At 40.4% G+C, this 19,059-nt stretch overlaps 1 protein-coding gene across 3 annotated transcripts in view; it reads right to left on the bottom strand.

Moving 5' to 3' along the window:
* Positions 1 to 19,059, bottom strand: part of KIF15 (kinesin family member 15) — a 101,349-nt gene that overhangs the window by 43,948 nt on the left and 38,342 nt on the right. For all 3 annotated transcript variants that reach the window (XM_004476765.5, XM_058288793.2, XM_071212012.1), the window contains 10 exons: positions 17,604 to 17,727; positions 17,018 to 17,094; positions 16,604 to 16,813; positions 15,526 to 15,703; positions 12,465 to 12,606; positions 11,271 to 11,412; positions 4,528 to 4,725; positions 2,366 to 2,473; positions 1,837 to 1,942; positions 499 to 664 (listed from right to left, as the gene is read on the bottom strand). In XM_004476765.5, the coding sequence (XP_004476822.2) occupies positions 499 to 664; positions 1,837 to 1,942; positions 2,366 to 2,473; positions 4,528 to 4,725; positions 11,271 to 11,412; positions 12,465 to 12,606; positions 15,526 to 15,703; positions 16,604 to 16,813; positions 17,018 to 17,094; positions 17,604 to 17,727 (1,451 nt within the window). The remainder of the gene's footprint in view (positions 1 to 498; positions 665 to 1,836; positions 1,943 to 2,365; positions 2,474 to 4,527; positions 4,726 to 11,270; positions 11,413 to 12,464; positions 12,607 to 15,525; positions 15,704 to 16,603; positions 16,814 to 17,017; positions 17,095 to 17,603; positions 17,728 to 19,059) is intronic.

Genomic DNA, 19,059 nt, shown 5'->3' with positions numbered 1-19,059 from the left:
AGTGGTAACAGCTATTGTTTTAGTCAACCTTGATCTGTCCCTTCTGGTCAGAGTACACCTTTTCCTTTGGAGCAATACCGCTATGTGGGGCCAGTACCACATCAAACCCTTGCTAAATAATTCAAATTTTCCCTGGGATTGAAACATGGCTGTTGGGAGGGAAGATTTCTTCCCAGGGGCTGTTATGCTAAGAACCAGAACGTGGGGGTGTCCACTTCAGTCAACTGCCTGTCACACAGAGAGTGAGGTGAGCCTTAAGAGTAGGTGAGAATAAAGGCAGCGTGCAGAGAAGCAAACTGAAAGAAAGAGCACGACAACACTGTCTGAAAATCTAGTTTGCCTCTGAAACCAAATGCCCCTGGGGCTTTCAGATATTGTGAGCCAATAAATTATCATTTTTGTTTAATGAGTTTGATTTGAGTTTATAGCACTGAAATCCAAATAGTACTAGATTAGAGGCCAATCAGGCACCCCAAAACCATAATAAACCAACTCTACCTGACATTATCTAGTTGAAGCTGTACATGCATGTGTTTTTCTGAAAGTTGGTTGAGCTCTTTCTCCTGACTCTCTTTGAATGAACTATATTCCAATTTCACCGAAGAGAGCTCCTTGTCTGCAGAATGAAGAACCACTCGCAGGTCATGCACCTCACTTTTCAAAACTAAAAAACAGGTTAAACAAATCGTCAACAGGTTTCTCTACAAATATTTTATAAGCTAGGCAAATAAATTTGATAGGTGCTCCTCCCATACTCAGCAAAAACAAGTTGAAGAGACCATTTTAAGTGAAGTTGTTGAACAAGAAAAACATTAGGTACCTAGGAACACCAAGATTTGTTTTCTTTTCATCCTTTGCTAATGGTCTTTGCTACATTGCCATTCATTCGACTTTTCTAGATTTCTCCAATAGCATATGGATCCAAACTCTTAATATAACACAAATTCATAGCGACAGATACTAGATTACAGGTCACCAGGGGCAGGGGTGAAGGGAAATGGGAAGTTTCTATTTGGGGTGATGGGGAAGTCTGGGAATGGATGGTGGTGATGGTAGTAAAACATTGTGAATATATTTAATGCCACAATATACAATATCCTGCCACATAAACTAGTTCTGAACTTAAAGCAAATGGCAAACTGGAATTGTGTATAGTTGAATGTGAATAAAATGGGACAGTTAATGATATACATATGTTACACAACAAAAATAAAAAATAATACAGAGGAAGAGTTTTTTTTTTTTTAATACCTTAATATAAGGAGAGAAAACACAATAGATTTTTAACACATTTTAAGTGGCTTAATCTTAGTTATTAAAAAACAAAAATTCCTTGGAAATTTCCCCAAATTCCCCAAAGACTTGTCTCCTAAGGAAACTATAGCTGACAATAAAATTAGGTAGCTTTTTAGATCAAAGAAAGAATAGCTGACTTTCTTTGATGTCATTTCATTACAAACTGCAAATATTTTGATGAAGGGAGAAATAAACTGAAAAATCTGGAAATCAAATGATATTATCATATATACAAAAATATCATTTGTTTAATTTGGCAATGTTAGAACATTATTGATCTTACACATTCAAGACATTTTACTCATTTTCAAAGCAGTATTAATATTTTTGGCAAAATATTATATCATTTTTATGTGGGCAATCCTAAAGAAAATTACCCTTCAGGATATAACTATTGTTATATCCACCCACTGCCATACAAACTCACGTCTAGCTGGTCTAATTTAAAACAAACAGCACAGGGACATTTATTCATATGAGCAAAAAGATAGAGTTATAGCATTCCCTCCAATCACAAAGCTCCCACTTGTTCAAACTTACAGTCATTCTTAGTTTCAGTTTCTTGAAGCTGTTTTTCAAGGGCATTTAACTGTGAGAGGTGCTCCTGCTGCTTTTTAGTCCAGTCACTTTTTTCTGATAAGAAAAGCTATGGGAGAAATAATTTTACTGGAAAAAGATTATCAGCATGCCATGACACACTCCAAACCAATGGCTGGCTTTTGTTTTTAAAATCTAGTTTTAAGGTCTCTGAGCTGAAGAGAATTGGCCATTCCAGTGACCTACAGTGAGAACTGACAAATTAAAGGATCACTGTGACAATCCGCTTGTTCATTTTGCTTACTTCCAAACACAAATGCCGAGGGATTCATTTGCAGTATCAACTAAGTTAGCCAGCATTGAGCCTAGGGATGTTTGTCTCCTTACCAGAGCAGGTAAGCTATGTAACAGAGTAGAGACTAAAACCCAGTAAGCCTTCACTAAGGGCTCTGTGAAGTCAGTTTCCACCTGCAATACTCTCACTATGCGGATTTGTTCCATACATTTCTGGAGGCCACGCTTTCATTCTCACCTCCTGCATCTGAGCGCAATGGTGTTCTAGCTTGTCAATGTGCTGCTGAAGCTTCAGGTTCTTATGTTCTTTTTCATCCACCTTGGCTTGGAGAGCACTCATTTGTTCCTGTAACACAAAACTTCAGTAGTCAGAAATTCTTTTAATGGAATATTCAAACATTCCACCATTTCTTCAGCATTGAAAAAAAACTACACACTCAAAACAAACCTCATATGCCTAAAGTATCAAATGCCTCTTTAGAGACAGAAAACACTTCCAAAAGGCTTCCCTATTGATATTCCATGTTTCAGAAAAGATTAAAATTAAATATCAACATTTAAAACCTGGGTTAAACCACAGAGCCATCTCAAGACTTCTAAGCTTCCTCAGGGGTACCTAGTAGGACCTCAGTAGAAAAGTCTCCAAGCTACTGAAAGGGCAAATCTTTGGGATTTGGGGTGGTCTGTCCAAGTTTTACTGGACAATAAAAAAATAATTTTTTAAAAAATCACCAAATCACCAAAGTTCTGAGATAATCAAATATCATGTTTTTTCAAATAAGCTAAATACTATCTATATATTTATCTGTAATAAGATTCTTTCAACTATTTTAACTTTCAATGGCAGATACAACATCCTGCCATATAAACCAGATCTGAACTCGAAGCAAATGGGAAACTGGTCATTTTACACAAGCAAGAACCAAAGTCCAAAGAGAATAGAGAATAACTTGATAAATATTGCAAAGCAAATTAAAAGAACAATATTGGGCTGGCAAATGTTGTATGACCTCAGCGATATGAAATAATCAGAATAAGCAAACTCGGTGTCAGAATAGGTTACCAGGAAACAGGGTAGGGATAGGGAATGAGGAGTTAATACTTAAATTGTACAGTTTCTACTTAGGCTGATTGTAATGGTTTTGTTTTGTTTTTTTTTAAGATTTATTTTTTATTTATTTCTCTCCCCTTCCCCGCTCTCCCCCCGTTGTCTGATATCTGTGTCCATTCACTGTGTGTTCTTCTGTGTCTGCTTCTATTCTTGTCAGTGGTACCGGGAATCTGTCTCCTTTTGTTGTGTCATCTTACGACGTCAGCTCTCTGTGTGTGCGGTGCCACTCCTGGGCAGGCTTTTTTTGCACTGGGCGGCCCTCCTTACGGGGTTCACTCCTTGCGCATGGCACAGCACTCCTTGCGTCCATCAGTACTGCACGTGGGCCAGCTCCACACAGGTCCAGGGGGCACTGGGTTTGAACCCTGGACCTCCCATGTGGTAGGCAGATGCTCTATCCGTTGAGCCAAATCTGCTTCCCTGAATATGTTTTTTTTTAAAAGATTTATTTTTCTTCCCCCCCACTATATTGTTTGCACTCTCTGTCTGCTCTCTGTTCTGTTCGGTGTGTGCTCTGTGTCTGCTCATCTTCATCTTTTTAGAAAGCACCAGGACTTCCCATGTGGGAGGGAGGCACCCAATCACTTAAGCCAAATCCACTCCCTGCTTGTTGTGTCTCATAGCAACTCCTCATTGTGTCATCTTGTTCTGCTAGCCCATCATGTCAGCTCACTATCTTGCTCATCTTCTTTAGGAGGTACCGAACCTGGGACCTCCCATGTGGGAGGCAGGCACCCAACTGCTTGAGCCATGTCTGCTCCCTTACAATGTTTTGGTAATGAATGGTGGTGATGGTAGCACAACATTGTGAATGTAATTAACAGCACTGCATTATATATTTGAATGTGGTTAAAAAGAGAAATTTTAGGTTATATATATAGTACTAGGATAAAAGTTTAAAAAAACACAAAGGACTGTACAACACATGAACCCTATTGTAAATAGACTACGGTTAGTACAATTTTAAGAACGTTCTTTCAAGAACTATAGCAAATGTACCACACTAATGCCAGGTGTTACTAACAGGGTGGTAGGTATACGGGGACTCTGTATTTTACGCATGCCTTTTCTGTAAACCTACAATTTCTCTAATTAAAAAAATAAAACAAAAAAAACCCAAATGGGCTGATTTCCAAGTCAGGGACCTTTTCAAAGTCCACACTTAAAAAAGATACAATTTTAATACTAAACAGATTTGAACACTAAATCACAAACTTAAAATGATAGACAAAAGAAAGTTGTATACATGAACATCCAAATATTTATTTTTTTCTAAAATTAAACATTACCTGCACCATCCTAAGCTCCTCGGAAATAGCTTCAAATGCTTGTTCATTCATCTCAGGTGGAATTGGCTCATTTATGATATCATTATCCAAACTGCTAGAATTCGGAGTATTCACAGACTCAAAGCTCCCTATTTCAGGGCTTAATTTTGGTACTAGTCGAGAACGAAGTTGATAAGCCTTGGTTGGCGTAGTTATAATCTTCAACAAAAAATAATTATGGAAAAGAATATTAACGTATATGGGGAATAAAAGCTTATTTCGCAATATTGTGAGCAAGAAGATAAAACTGAAATTCTACTCATCCAAAGAAAGTAACCTTGGGAAACGGACTTTGGCCCAGTGGTTAGGGCGTCCGTCTACCATATGGGAGGTCCGCGGTTCAAACCCCGGGCCTCCTTGACCCGTGTGGAGCTGGCCATGCGCAGTGCTGATGCGCGCAAGGAGTGCCGTGCCACGCAAGGGTGTCCCCCGCGTGGGGGAGCCCCCCGCGCAAGGAGTGCGCCCGTGAGGAAAGCCGCCCAGCGTGAAAAGAAAGAGCAGCCTGCCCAGGAATGGCGCCGCCCACACTTCCCGTGCCGCTGATGACAACAGAAGCGGACAAAGAAACAAGACGCAGCAAATAGACACCAAGAACAGACAACCAGGGGAGGGGGGGAAGTTAAATAAATAAATAAATCTTAAAAAAAAAAAAAAGAAAGTAACCTTGAGAGGTAGTACAGAAATTCCCAGATAGAAACAAATCTATCAATTCAACATAGTCCGAAGCAAATATCTAATAAGATGTTTTTAAAAAATGAAACTTAATAAGCTGATTTCAAACTTCATTCAACAAATAAACGTGCAATAAAAGACAAAATGATTAAAAATCAAGGAAACTGGGGAGACTTCCCTGTCTAATATAAAAATAAATCATAAAGTTACAGTCACTAAAATACTGCATTATAAGCATAGAAACAGTCCAGGGGTTCTTAACCTTTTTTGTTCCACAGACCCCTTTATCAGTCAGGTGAAAACCAAGGACCCATTCTGAGATCATAGTGGCAGATAGTTTTATGACACTCAACATTGGCTTGTCTTTAAATTAAATTTTAGGATTATTCAAAATTAATTCAAGCTTATGGACTCCCTGAATTTTTTCCATGGACCATGGACCCCTGGTTAAAAACCACTGGGAGAGTCAAACAGAACCACAGGACAAATGATAAAGTCCAGAAATAAATCCATTTATATAAGCAAATGCAAATTTATGGGAAAAACATGGACGATTAAAAAAAAATTAGAGCCTTGCCTTATAACATTCAAAAATAAATTAGCAGATGCATTAAATATTTCAATGTAAAAAAATTATAAGAGCAGCAAAAAAAAATAATAGAACATATTGACAATTTGGGGATTGTCTGAGCCTTTAAAACACATAAATCAAAAGAATAAAATAACATTGGCTATGTCAGAAAACATTAAACTTCTGGATAAAGAAAGGCTTCATAGGCAAAAATGAAAGATAAGCAACATGATGGCAAAATCTATCGTCAGTATATATAACAAACAAAAGAGCAATACATAAAAACTCCTACAAATCTATGGATATGAATATTACCAGAAGCTAAAAAATATAACATGATTGTATAATACAGTAAAACCTCATATGAAATATGAATATAGGTGATATTGCATATAAGATTGTTTTTACAAAATATAAATATAAATAAACTAGAGAGCCAAACAGAATAGCAGCTATGTATGGCAAGGGAAGCAGAGATTGACAGATGATGACTTTTAAAAATTTGAATAATAAAAATGCTCTAATAATGGGGAAAAAAACCTACAAATCAAAAGATAAATGGCTAATAGGAGAAAGGGCAAAGGATGTACAAATGAACAATAAACATATACAAAGATGTCTGACCTTACTAGAAATGAAGGAAATGAGAATTAAAACTCAAGTTGACACCATTTTTTCAGCCACCAGACTAGCAAACATTAAAGAAGCTGACGGTGCCCATCACTGGGGACGGTGCTGGGAACTGAGCGCTGCCATTCTGGAAGGTACATGATGCGGCAGCTCGGGGGGGACTTCAGGAGGACCCACTCAAATAAAGGACATCCTCAGACTACAAGGTCTCTTTGGAAGACACTACCCAAGGTGGCTTGTCCTGGAAACCACCTAAATAAACCTCAGGCCATCCAATCCATGCAGCCTAGGTTTAAAATTATGAGGTAGAGCTCTAAATACTAGTACATGTGGTAAGACCCAAGTTTAAAAAACACACATTACAGAATAACATGCGTAAGATGACACTATTTATTTTTAAAGATTTATTTTATTTATTTCTCCCCACCCCCTCATTGTTTGCACTTGCCATGTGCTGTGTCTTTAGGAGGCACTGAAAACTGAACCTGGGGCCTCCAATGTGGGAGGGAGGTACCTAATGGCTTGAGCCACCTATTCCCTGCTTTGTTCTGTCTCTCATTATGTTTTCTTCTTGTGTCTTGTTGCATCAGCTTGCTGCACCTACGCATCAGCTCACTGTCTTGCTCGTTTTCTTTAGGAGGCACCAGGAATCTCTGCTCGCTGCTTTGTTGTGTCTCTCATTATGTTTTTCTTGTGTCTCTTGTTGTGTCATCTTGTTGTGTCAACTTGCCATACCTGCCTGTCACACCAGCTCACTATCTTCTTTAGGAGGCACCAGGAACCGAACCACGGACCTCCCTGTAGTAGGTGGGAACTCAGTCACCTGAGCCATTTCTGCTTCCCCATTCATTCATTCATTCATTCATTATTTATTTATTTCTCCCCCTACCCCGGTCCCCCCGCTGTCTGCACTCTGTGTCCGTTTGCTGTGTATTCTTCCTTGTTTGCTTGTATTCTCATTAGGCCGCTAGGAACCGATCCTGGGACCTTCTGGAGTGGGAGAGAGGCAATTACTCTCTTGCACCACTTCAGCGTCCCTGTTCTAACTACATCTTCTTATTTTCTCTCCTCTGTGTCTCTTGTTGTGTCATCAGCTGTGCCAGCTCTCCGCGTCACCCAGCACTCCTGCACAGGGCAGCTTTCCCGTACAGGCCAGCTCACCGCATGGGCCAGCTTGCCCTCACCAGGAGGTCCTGGGGATTGACTGCCTATATGGTAAATGGGAACCCAATTGGTTGAGCCACATCCATTACCACCCATTTACTTTTAAAAACAAAAAACTATGAAACTACATATTTTCTCAGTCTATGTACATATGCTATAAAAAATACTAAGAAAAAGGATTGAAAAATTACCTCAGTGGATGGGAGGTGAAGGAATAGATTGGACTCAGACTGGCAGTGGTGCTCAAAAGAATCCTTAACTTGTATATCCCTATACACATATATACAAACATACACATACATACATATATACACACACACATATATACATATATGTATATTCCTTTTAAACAAGGAGAATGTATTTGTAAAATATTTGTGTAATTAAAAATTAACAACAACAAAAGATTTGAATTGCTATGCCACCCTTGGCAAACATTGTAACCCATTTAATCTGTTTGCTCAGCTATAAACAGAAGAGAGGACTGGAATGCCAAGGTGCTTCAGCACTATAATTTTTCTGTGAAGTGCTACAGACATAGATCATAAAATATTTCGCATTATTCTACAAGTATTTTTTTAAAATTTTTAAATTTTTTTGTCTTTTTTAATAGATAAATAGATCACCCAAACGTTACGTTAAAAAACATAAGAGGTTTCCATATATCCCACTCCCCACCCTCTACAAGTCTTTTATAGTAATTTCCTACACTAACAGATTTTAAAGGCCAACTTCCTAAAAAAGCAAAGAAAAAATATATCGTACCTTTTCAAGAAAAAGAAAAAATTTACATTTTCCAGGTTAAATAAATCATGATAAACCCAAACTATAGATTCTTGTACAGCTACCAAAACAAAGTAAAACAAAAAACAAAAATAAAAAACAGAGAAAGCTGTTCCCCCTCTGACATTACAAACTTTAAAATATCTATATATATGGAAGCAGATGTGGCTCAAGCAATTGAGCTCCCGCTACCACATGGGAGGTCGCTGGTTAGCTGACACAAGAGACAAAAGAAGAAAATGCATGAGAGATACAACAAAATAGGGAGCAGAAGTTCCCAGTGCCTCTTAAAGAAGACAGTGAGCTGATATGACAGCTAGGTGGAACAAGATGACACACCAAGAGAGGTGGGGAGGAAAAAACATAACAAGAGCCACAACAAGGCAGGGAGTGGAAGCAGCCCAGGCAATGAGGCACCTCCCTCCCACATTGGAGGTCCCAGGTTTGGTTTGGCTCCTGGTGCCTCCTAAAGAAACAAGGAAGACGAACAGACACAGCAAGTGAAAAACAACAAGGACACGGGGAGAAATAAATAAATCTTAAAAATATATATACATATATAAATTAAAAATAAAAAAACCAAGGTGTAGAACAATGTGCCCAGTATACTATCATTTGTGTAAAATAAGGAAATCAGAAAAAGAAGGCAAATGAAACTCAAAACTTGGTATCTCTATTTCCTCTAAGGAAGATCTTGGTTGACTGGAAGGAAAGTAGAAGGAAAGAGACTTGTCACTGTATATCCCCTGTACTTTTAAAAACTTCAGTTATGTGAATGCATTATCTATCCAAAAACTCAAATAAAATTATTTTTAAAGTGTCTTCTACTAAATGACACAAAAAGTATCACTGCTAAAAATAACCACTGTAGATACACAAACACTTTTAGAAAAGTTTAAGATCTATAAAGGTTTTCCTGGGAAGCGGACTTGGCCCAGTGGATAGGGCATCCGTCTACCACATGGGAGGTCCGTGGTTCAAGCCCAGGCCTCCTTGGCCCATGCACAGTACTGATGCGCACAAAGAGTGCCCTGCCACATAGGGGTGTCCTCATGTAGGGCAGCCCCACTTACAAGGAGTGCACCCCGTAACGAGAGCCGCCCAGAGCGAAGGAAAGTGCAGCCTGCCCAGGAGTGGCGCCGCCCACACAGAGAGCTGACACAACAAGATGACGCAACAAAAAGAAACACAGATTCCTGTGCCGCTGACAACAACAGAAGTGGACAAAAATAATATGCAGTAAATGGACACAGAAAACAGACAACTGGGGTGGGGGGGAAGGGGAGAGAAATAAATAAAATAAATCTTAAAAAAAAAAAAAAAGGTTTTCCTAACCACTAGAGAATTTGAACTCATCATCATTATCATTACCTCCTCAAAATTTGTCTTTCCTTGTGTATTTTCCCTTCTCTCTCCTCATTTTCAGAGGCTTGCATATTTTTTATTTTTTGAGGGCTAAAGGTTATTTGGGGTAGGGTGGGGAAGGGACCCTCTTCTATCTATGATTATTAAGTAGTCTTTGTCCTTAGGATTTCTATTCTTCCACTGCAAACTGTGAGCACCTGATAAATTATAGCAAGTGCTGCAATTTACTGAGCTCTAGCATGTGCCAGACACACTACGAATTATCTCATTACCTGTACTTACAAACCTACAATTAAACTATCTTCATTCCCGTGATGGTTAATTTCATGTGTCAGCTTGGTGTCCAGTTGTTTGGCCAAGCAAGTACCAGCCTGATTGTTACTGTGAGGGTATTTCATAGATGGATTTATATCATTAGTAAGTTGACTACATATATGGTCAATTGCATCTATAATCAACAAAGGAAATTGTCTTTATCCAATGAGTTGGAGTTCTTAAAGCCAAAACTGATGATTTAAAGTCAGAAAGAAAAATAACTACTCCTTTTTCAGCCAGTCAGCTTCTCTTCAGGAATACAACCTAACTTTCATCAGTTTCTAGCTTGGAGCCTGCCCTACAGACTTGGATGTGGCAAACTTCAGAATCACCTTTTTTGAAGTTTCCACCTTGTGTCCCTGCCCTGCAGAATTGAGACTTTGCAATCCCCATGGTCACATGAGTCAATTCCCATCATAAATCTTTTAATATTCATATGTATTCTGTTGGTTCTATTTCTCTGGCAATCTCCAATTCAGACACAAGAAATACAAGGCTCAAAAGGTAGGAAATAGGAAATCTTATATATGGTTAGTGGCAGACTGGAATTTAAGCCCACGTCTGATTCTAAGTGCTGTATTCTTTCCTAAACCACCCTGTCCCTGGGGACAAACATCAGAATCCTAGCACCAGTGTCACCCTACCTAGGGTTAACTGTCTGAAAGGCATAGCTCTGTATCCAGAAACAGAAAATCATTCATACAATGTCTCCATTGTTAACAAAACAAGATAGAACAATTTAAGATGAAAGTATTGGGGAAGTGTATTTGGCTCAACTGATAAGAGTGTCCGCCTACCACATGGGAGGTCCAGGGTTCAAACACAGGGCCTCCTGACCCGTGTGGTGACCTGGCCCACGTGCAGTGCTGATGGCACAAGGAGTGCCATGCCATGCAGGGTGTCCCCCCGCATAGGGGAGGCCCCATGCGCAAGGCGTGTGCCCCATAAGGAGAGCTGCCCTGTGCAAAAAAAGTGCAGCCTGCCCAGGAGTGGCACCGCACACACGGAGAGCTGACGCAGCAAGATAACACAACAAAAAGACACACAGATTCCTGGTGCCAATGACAAGAATACAAGTGGACACAAAAGAGTACACAGTGAATGGACACAGAGAGCAGACCAGTGGGGGAGGGGGGGACGAGAAATAATAAAAAAAATAAACCTTAAAAAAAAAAAAGATGAAAGTATTGTTCCACATTCCTACCTTAATTGTTTCGGCATGAATTTTATTCAACTGAGAGAGTTCTTGCCGCTTGCAGACTTTGGTTGCTTCCAAAAGATTTTCAAGATTAAAGTTTGCTTTTTGCAAAGACTGAAGCTCTGATTCCAATTCTAACTGCCTTTTCCTAAGAGACATAAAATAGAGTATTTTGGGTAATAAATAATATACATTTGTAGAATACGGTTTATATTCATATAACTTTATAGCTTATTATCTCTTTTAATCAGAAATATTCTCTCAGATAATTACTGATTTTTCAATTAGGTAAAATATGACTCAAAGAGGTTGTTGACTGAGCTATGTAAGTAGTAAATACTAGAGTTCAATTAAAAAGTCAAAATTGTCCATGGATACCATATGAGATGTTTCAAACAAGCATTTCTATTTCTTCAAGTATATTTTATCATAGGATTAATCTTAATTATAATATGAAATTGGTTTTATCTTTGTAAAAATATTAACAAACCTATAATTTCTAAAACTGATTTAGTTCAAAACAATAGTGATTTAAATTAAGGAACCAGAAAAAAATGTATAATGAAAGTTGACTAGACACTCATCTCAACCAAAGTATCACTTAAAAACATTGGTCTCGGGAAACGGACTTGGTCCAGTGGTTAGGGCGTCCGTCTACCACATGGGAGGTCCGCGGTTCAAGCCCCGGGCCTCCTTGACCTGTGTGGAGCTGGCCCATGCACAGTGCTGATGCGCGCAAGGAGTGCTGTGCTACACAGGGGTGTCCCATGCATAGGGGAGCCCCACGCGCAAGGAGCGCGCCCCATAAGGAGAGCCGCCCAGCGCCAAAGAAAGTGCAGCCTGCCCAGGAATGACGCCGCCCACACTTCCCGTGCCGCTGACGACAACAGAAGCGGACAAAGAAACTAGACGCAGCAAATAGACACAGAGAACAGACAACCAGGGTGGGGGGCGGGAATTAAATAAATAAATCTTTAAAAAAAATAAAAAGCAAAAAAAAATAAAAACATTGGTCTCATCTAGCTCATAAAATATATTAAAGAATTAGAAGCAAGCCCTTTTACTTCACGTCAAATAAGTTAGTTGCTGCTACGTAAGTTTAATATTAAAAGTGAAATGTCTAGATTGTCAGTGTTAAACTATTAAGTATATGCATAGTAAAAGTATAAATAAGTAAGCACATGTGTATTTACACTTTACCTCGTTAGTTCTTTGAATTCTTCATATTCTTGCTTTGAATTATTCAGTTCTGTCTGAATTTGCAGGAGTTGTGTTCTTAACTTCTCGGCATTTGCCAATGAACATGGCTCTTTCAGAGCTTTAGGAGAGTATCCTTGCTGACCTGATAATAAGGAAACAACCCCAGTCTTGGAAATGACAAAACTAACAGTACACATTTTCTAAGTGCCCTGCCAGGAATCAATCTGGAGACATAAGGGAGAAAAATGAGAAACAGGTGGGAAGGCAAGCCCTAAGTTACAAGAGCCTGTAACCAGCAGGAGACAAAGGAAGTCAAAGAGTACTTAGAAGTTGTGTTTAGAAGTTGAGACGCCATAGGACGGAGGGCCATATTTAAGGCAACACCTTTTTCAGTAGGAGAAAGTGAAAAATGAAGCACAGCATGCATAACATGGAGTAGAGGAACATTAACAGTTGAATCTTGCAGGAATTAATACTAGCATTGTGAATTATTCAGAAGCAAAGAAATAGCAAAGGCATTGAGTGAAAAGGAGCTGATATCATCTGCCAGGAAGAAAATATTAGTTTTCAGGAATTTGCTGAGATGACAAAATACATTGAAGAGAGGCCACTCATGAATTTCAGTTTGGGAAAATAGCACGCTGAATGAAATTTAAAGAATGATGGATTTTTAGAAGCTGGTGGGGTCTAGACATTTTCATTAGTGCCTTTAAAGGCAGTAAAGCAAGATACTATTGAGGCCATAATGATCAACAAAATAGAAGATAGTAGGGGGAAATCGTTTAAATAAATACAGGAAACCTGCTCAGTTTTGCACCAAAAATCATAGTCTGTACACTCGAATATTCTTTCATTAAGTCATAACAGAATGGAAGAAGGCTTGGGAAAGGAACATTTTAAAAGCAAGGAGACAAACAGGCTTCTTTATGAGCGCAGTTAAAAAAACGAGGGGGAAAGTGGATATGGTTCAAGAGATAAGGCCTCCCACTACCATATGGGAGGACCTGAGTTCGATCCCTGGGGCCTCCTGGTGAAAAAGAAGAGAAAGCGTGCCTGCACAGTGAGCCAGTGCCCATGTGGCAAGCCAAGTGCCTGCACAGCGAGCTAAGTGCCTGTGCGGAAAGCAGAGTGCCCACGTGGGTGCCCGCACAGTAAGCCAAGTGCCCACATGCTGAACCAAGTACCCACAAGTGGCCACATAACAAGCCAAGGGCCCATGCATGAGCCAGTGCCTGCGTGGTGAGCAAAGTGCCTGCACGGCAAGCCAGTACCCACATAGCAAGCTGAGGGCCGGTGTGGCAAGCTGAGTGCCCGCATGGTGAGCCAGTGCCCACACAAATGAGTCACACAGCAAGTGATGACACAACAAAAGAGAGACGAAGGGGAGAGTCAAGGTGAAACACAGCAGAGACCAGGAACTGAGGTGGCACAATTGATAGGGAATCTCTCTCCACATAAGAGGTCCCCAAGACTGAACGCTGGTGAATCCTAGAGGAGAGAGGTGAAGACAGAAAGAGAAAGATACAGAAGATCACACAGCAAATGGACACAGACAGCAAAAACAGTGGGGAGGGGGAGGGAGGAAAAAACAAAGAAACAATGAGGGCTTTCTCAATTTCGGCCTAAAATCAAACAAAGGCAGAGGCATGGTTTGATAAAAGACTAGGAAAAATTACCTCTAAGGACAGGCCAAACACCGACTTTGCTACCAAATCACGCGGCATCAACACTGATAGCTGCCAAGCCTGTAAGTTGAGTAAAAGTAAACTGATGGAAATAATGAGTAACTAAGAGAGTTGATGCTGGCAAGTGTGACTGGCAGCCAGGACATCCAGACCACGAATCTGACCTCTCCCAGCTCTCCGATATTCCATAGAGCTTCACCAAGTTGATAAACACTGAAACTCTGTATTTATGCATGTTGTGAATGGTCATATGCTTGTCGTTTCATTTCAAATATTTTATATGGGAAAATTCCATTTAAAAATTAAAAGAATAAATAGCGGGAAGCGGATGTGGCTCCACCAATTGGGCTCCCATCTACCATACAGGAGGTCCAGAGTTCGATGCCCAGGGCGTCCTGGAGAAGGCAAGCTGGTCCATGTGGTGAGCTGGCCCACGTGGAGTGCTGGCCTGTGCAGAGTACTGTCCCACACAGGAGTACTGCCCCACGCAGGAGTGCTGGCCCATGCAGAGAGCTGGTGCAGCAAGACGATGCAACAAAAAGAGACACAGAGGAGAGACAATAAGAGAGGCAGCACATCAGGGAGTTGAGGTGGTGCAAGAGAATGAATGCCTCTCTCCCACTCTGGAAGGTCCCAGGATCAGTTCCTGGAGCCGCCTAATGGGAATACAAGCAGACACAGAAGAACACACAGCAAATGGACATAGAGAGCAGACAATAGGGGGATGGGGTGAATCTTAAAAAAAAAAAGAAGTAGGGAAGTGGATGTGGCTCAGGTGACTGAGCTCCCACCTACCACATGGTAGGTCCATGGTTCAGTTCCCAGTGCCTCCTAAAGAAGAGATCAAGCTAGTGTGATGGCCAGGTACAGAAGAGTGACACAACAAGATGATGCAACAAGAGACACAAGAAGAAAAACATAATGAGAGACACAACAAAGCAGGGAGCAGATATTCCCGGTGCCTCCTAAAAAAATGAGCAAGGCAAGCTGACATGATGGGCAGGTGTGGCAAGCTGACACAACAAGCTGAGGCAACAAGAGACACAAGAGAAAACATAATAAGAGACACAACAAAGCAGGGAATGGAGGTGGCTCAAGTGATTAGATGACTCCCTCTCACATCTGAGGCCCCAGGGTCAGTTCCCAGTGCCACCTAAAGACACAGCACACAGCAAGTGCAAACAACAAGGGGGTAGGAAGAAATAAATACATAATTAAATAAAATCTTTAAAAAAAAAGAAAAGAATAAGTATGCATATAAGAAATGAGCAGACCAGGCCTGGAGGTAAAAATGAAGACCCTAACTTCGAGGCACTCTAAATGTACTTTAAAACAGCCTCTCCTTGCAAGGTACGTATGCAATAATCATTTCTTACCTTTGTTGAGTTTCTCTGTGCTGGATACTTCAGAGAAAACTTTTTCTAGTTTTGCAATGGTCTGGGCATCTATTTCTTGGGCTCTTTTCACAGGCTCTAATAATCTCAATCTCCTATTCTCCTCCCTGAGGGAATGGTTTTCCATAGCATACTTTGCAACTCTGGGGTGGTGATCTACCTGTGGCATAGAATTGCAGAAATTATATATTGATATACATTTCCTAAAGGAATGAACCTTTCTGAAAAGTCTGAAGGAAGATGTGGAAATGCCACGCACGGCTGGCAGTACCCTGCTGCAAGCACTGTGGAAAGCAACGTGGCAGCTGTGATCAGATTGAAAATGTGCATATCCAATGACTCCATCATCCAAGGTCTAGGGCTGTACTTTGAAACTTTCACCCTGGAGTCCAGGGAGTAATCACAAGGCTGTCCACTGCATCAGACAATCCATGCGCAGGGGACTGATTAAATCAACTCAATCAATCAAGGATAGGAACCTCCCTGTCAACCAGGATCGACTGTCCCACACGATACAATAGTACAAAAGGCAAGGTGCAGGAAAGTACCTATGGTATGCTCCCTTTTCTGTACAAAAGGAATGAAAGTAACTATATCCATCCATATTAGTTTGAATATGCATAAGAAACTGTGAAAAGACACACAAAATAATCCAAGAAGAGATTATCTTTGTTTTTTAACAATGTGCCTACATTACTTATCTATCCGTCCCAGGGAAAAGAAAAAATAACAAAAAGAACTTTAAAGGCTCTCAACTCTAAAGAAGCTAAAGAAGCCACCGATTCTGACAGCACCCCACCCACAGCATAGGGTGAGCGCCTGCTTGGCCTACTGGGGCTGAGTGCCTTGGTAACAACATATTGGAACTTCTTCCCTTTCTCCTTCAGGTTTTACTGTTTTGAGAAAGAAGGAAAAGCAATTATACAATTACACTATGTCCGTTGAATTCACTTAAAACAATCTCCATTGCATTAAGAATTACATAAGCATTCATTGGCCAAGTTATATTTCCTTTAAATTTCTTTTATTTTTAGAAATCCTGCAAATGCCACATACTCACTTGTTCTCGCAGAGTTTGAATCTCATCCCTTAATTCTGACAGCAAACGATTCTGCTCCTCAGGCAGAAAGTTTCCCCGGCATTCCCTGTGGAGCTTCTCCAGGCGCATGATTTGATCTTCTCGGAATTTCACAATCATTTTATTCGATTGAATAAATTTTTCTTTTTTGAGGGTTAGGTCTTCTAATTGGCTAATCTTTTCCACCAGACACTAAAAAAATTCATAATTTAGTTAGCACAAAAAATAATTCCGCTTCCCTAAAATTTTATAAGCCCCCCAAACACTAAGGCAAAATTAGATTTTTCACAACCTTCTTTTGTTTACTTATCTACTTAGGACCATTTATTTCACTTAGTAAGGCAAGAAAAACCTAAAATATCTCAAATCCACACTATACTAAATTCAGTTTCATACCTTCTTTTCCTGCTCAGATTTCTTAAAAAATAACATTGCCTCTCGGAAGTAGTCCATATAACTAATATTCTCTTTATCTGTAATTGATCCAGTAAGAAAGAAAGGGAAAGGGAAAAAATATTTATTTCTCAAACTTTTAAAACCAAGAAATCAGCAAAAGTAGGCAGCCTTTGATTGACTGCTCCCAGTTAATCTAAAAGAACTAAGACAGTCATCATTAGATGAAATCCATCCACTTCATGGATTTCAAATTAACCCACTCTACACATTAGCTATTCTTTGAAGAAAAATAAGTTTCTCTTTGTTTAGTAATCATCTTTAGACTACATATGGTATGACAATCTTGGGAATGGAGCTAAATGAAATTTATTAGTACTTTTTTCCCCACCATATCTCGCAGAACTCAGTGCCTATGGTATCTGATTACAGACCAAGCACCACAGTCTTGAATTAACCAAAAGGGTAGATAGGAGGAGATACTTATGAGAAATTTGGGTAGGCTTAACGTGTTGTGCCCATCTATCATAGGAGTTTTCCCATACTAATATGGGCTTCCCCAGGATAAAGGACATTTTGTTTGTCTTACCTCTGGTCTGAAAACTTTCTGGTAGTATCTGCCCTGAAGTAAGCTGGGCAAGTTGTTCTTTGAGCCTCTTCACTTCAGCTTGCAGCTGGCTCACATTTCCTTGGGTATCTTCATTTACCACTGCCTTGATTAGGAATTAAAAAACAAAACAAAACAAAACAAAAAAAACATATATTAAAGGAATGCTCTTTGAGGGGTACAGTCCTGTATTACATTTGTTTGTATGATTTGGAGTGGTGAGCACAAAACAAAACTGCACTTCTATCTTGTAGTCAGCAGGCCCAGAACCACAGCGCGCTGGAGTGTAGAAGCTCCTGTTCTCTGTGCCTCCACACCTAGTGCCAAGCTCTAAGCGCCCTCCCCAATCCTCCCCGAGTTGCCACTTACCGCACTGCTTTGCTGACCAGCCCTGGCCACCTTTAAGACCTGGGTATGTTCAGCAGTAACCATTTCCTTCTCCCAGAAGAGGCCAGCCAGCCCCCCACCCCCACCCCCCGCCCCAGAAGAGCAAACACCTCAACAGGTATCATTTCCCCTGTTTCCTCACACACTGGTGAAGAGCCTCGCTGTAAGGGTGCGATTACTGGTAGGGCTGGTCTGAGGCAGAAACAACCTTCTCCAGAAATCCTGGCAGAAGGGGTTGGCTGGACAGCACTATCTGTTCTTTGGGTTTTTTCTCTATCTTGTTGCATTATCTTTTTGGTGCATCGCTTAGCTGCACAGGGGCCTGCACCTAGCCATGCAGGTCTAGGACACCTTTTCTTTTTTTTTTTAACCAGGAGGTCTGGGGGATAGAACTGGGTCTTCCATATGGTACACGGGAGCTCAATTGCTTGAGCCACAGCTGCTTCCACTATCTGTTTTTATACCACACTGCATTTTCTTAAAGAAATGCCTCATTTGAGACAACTTCTAAAAGGTTTAAAAACCCTGCAACATCTACATGGCGGTAGATGCCAAGCATGTCAAAAGTGCCTGGTTCTGCAATAGCCAAGGCTTGGGGGGTGGGGGTGGAAGCCCTGAGAGTGTTCCTGTGGCAGGCCCAGCCTGCCCACTGGAAAATATTTAAATAGTTCATCCTTAAACAAGTCCCAGATATCCTGGCCAGTGGCAATGAGACACTTCCCACTACTGGGCTGTAGCAGGGAGTCTTACCATTGATAGTGACTTCTAGCTTTGTTGGTTTGTGTGTTAAGAAACCATTTCTAGCTGCCTCTGAGAGCCTCATTTCAAGGCACTCCTGTATATTCTGACATCATTGTCACATCAATCAGTGATATCATAATTGTAATTATCACTGCAGTTCTCTACTCTTCAAAGACCAAAAGTAAGTTTTCAGAAATAGGACCAGGAAGCAGTAAAGATATTTTTTTCTCATCACATTACAAATACCCCACTAGAGATCAAAATCCAAGGAAATAAAATGAATGACTAGACCTAAACTCTTTTGATTTAC

The sequence above is a fragment of the Dasypus novemcinctus genome, chromosome 26 (assembly GCF_030445035.2).
Source record: "Dasypus novemcinctus isolate mDasNov1 chromosome 26, mDasNov1.1.hap2, whole genome shotgun sequence".
Taxonomy (NCBI): domain Eukaryota; kingdom Metazoa; phylum Chordata; class Mammalia; order Cingulata; family Dasypodidae; genus Dasypus; species Dasypus novemcinctus.
The sequence above is the reverse complement of the archived record's forward strand: the minus strand, read 5'-3'. Positions and strand labels throughout refer to the sequence as shown.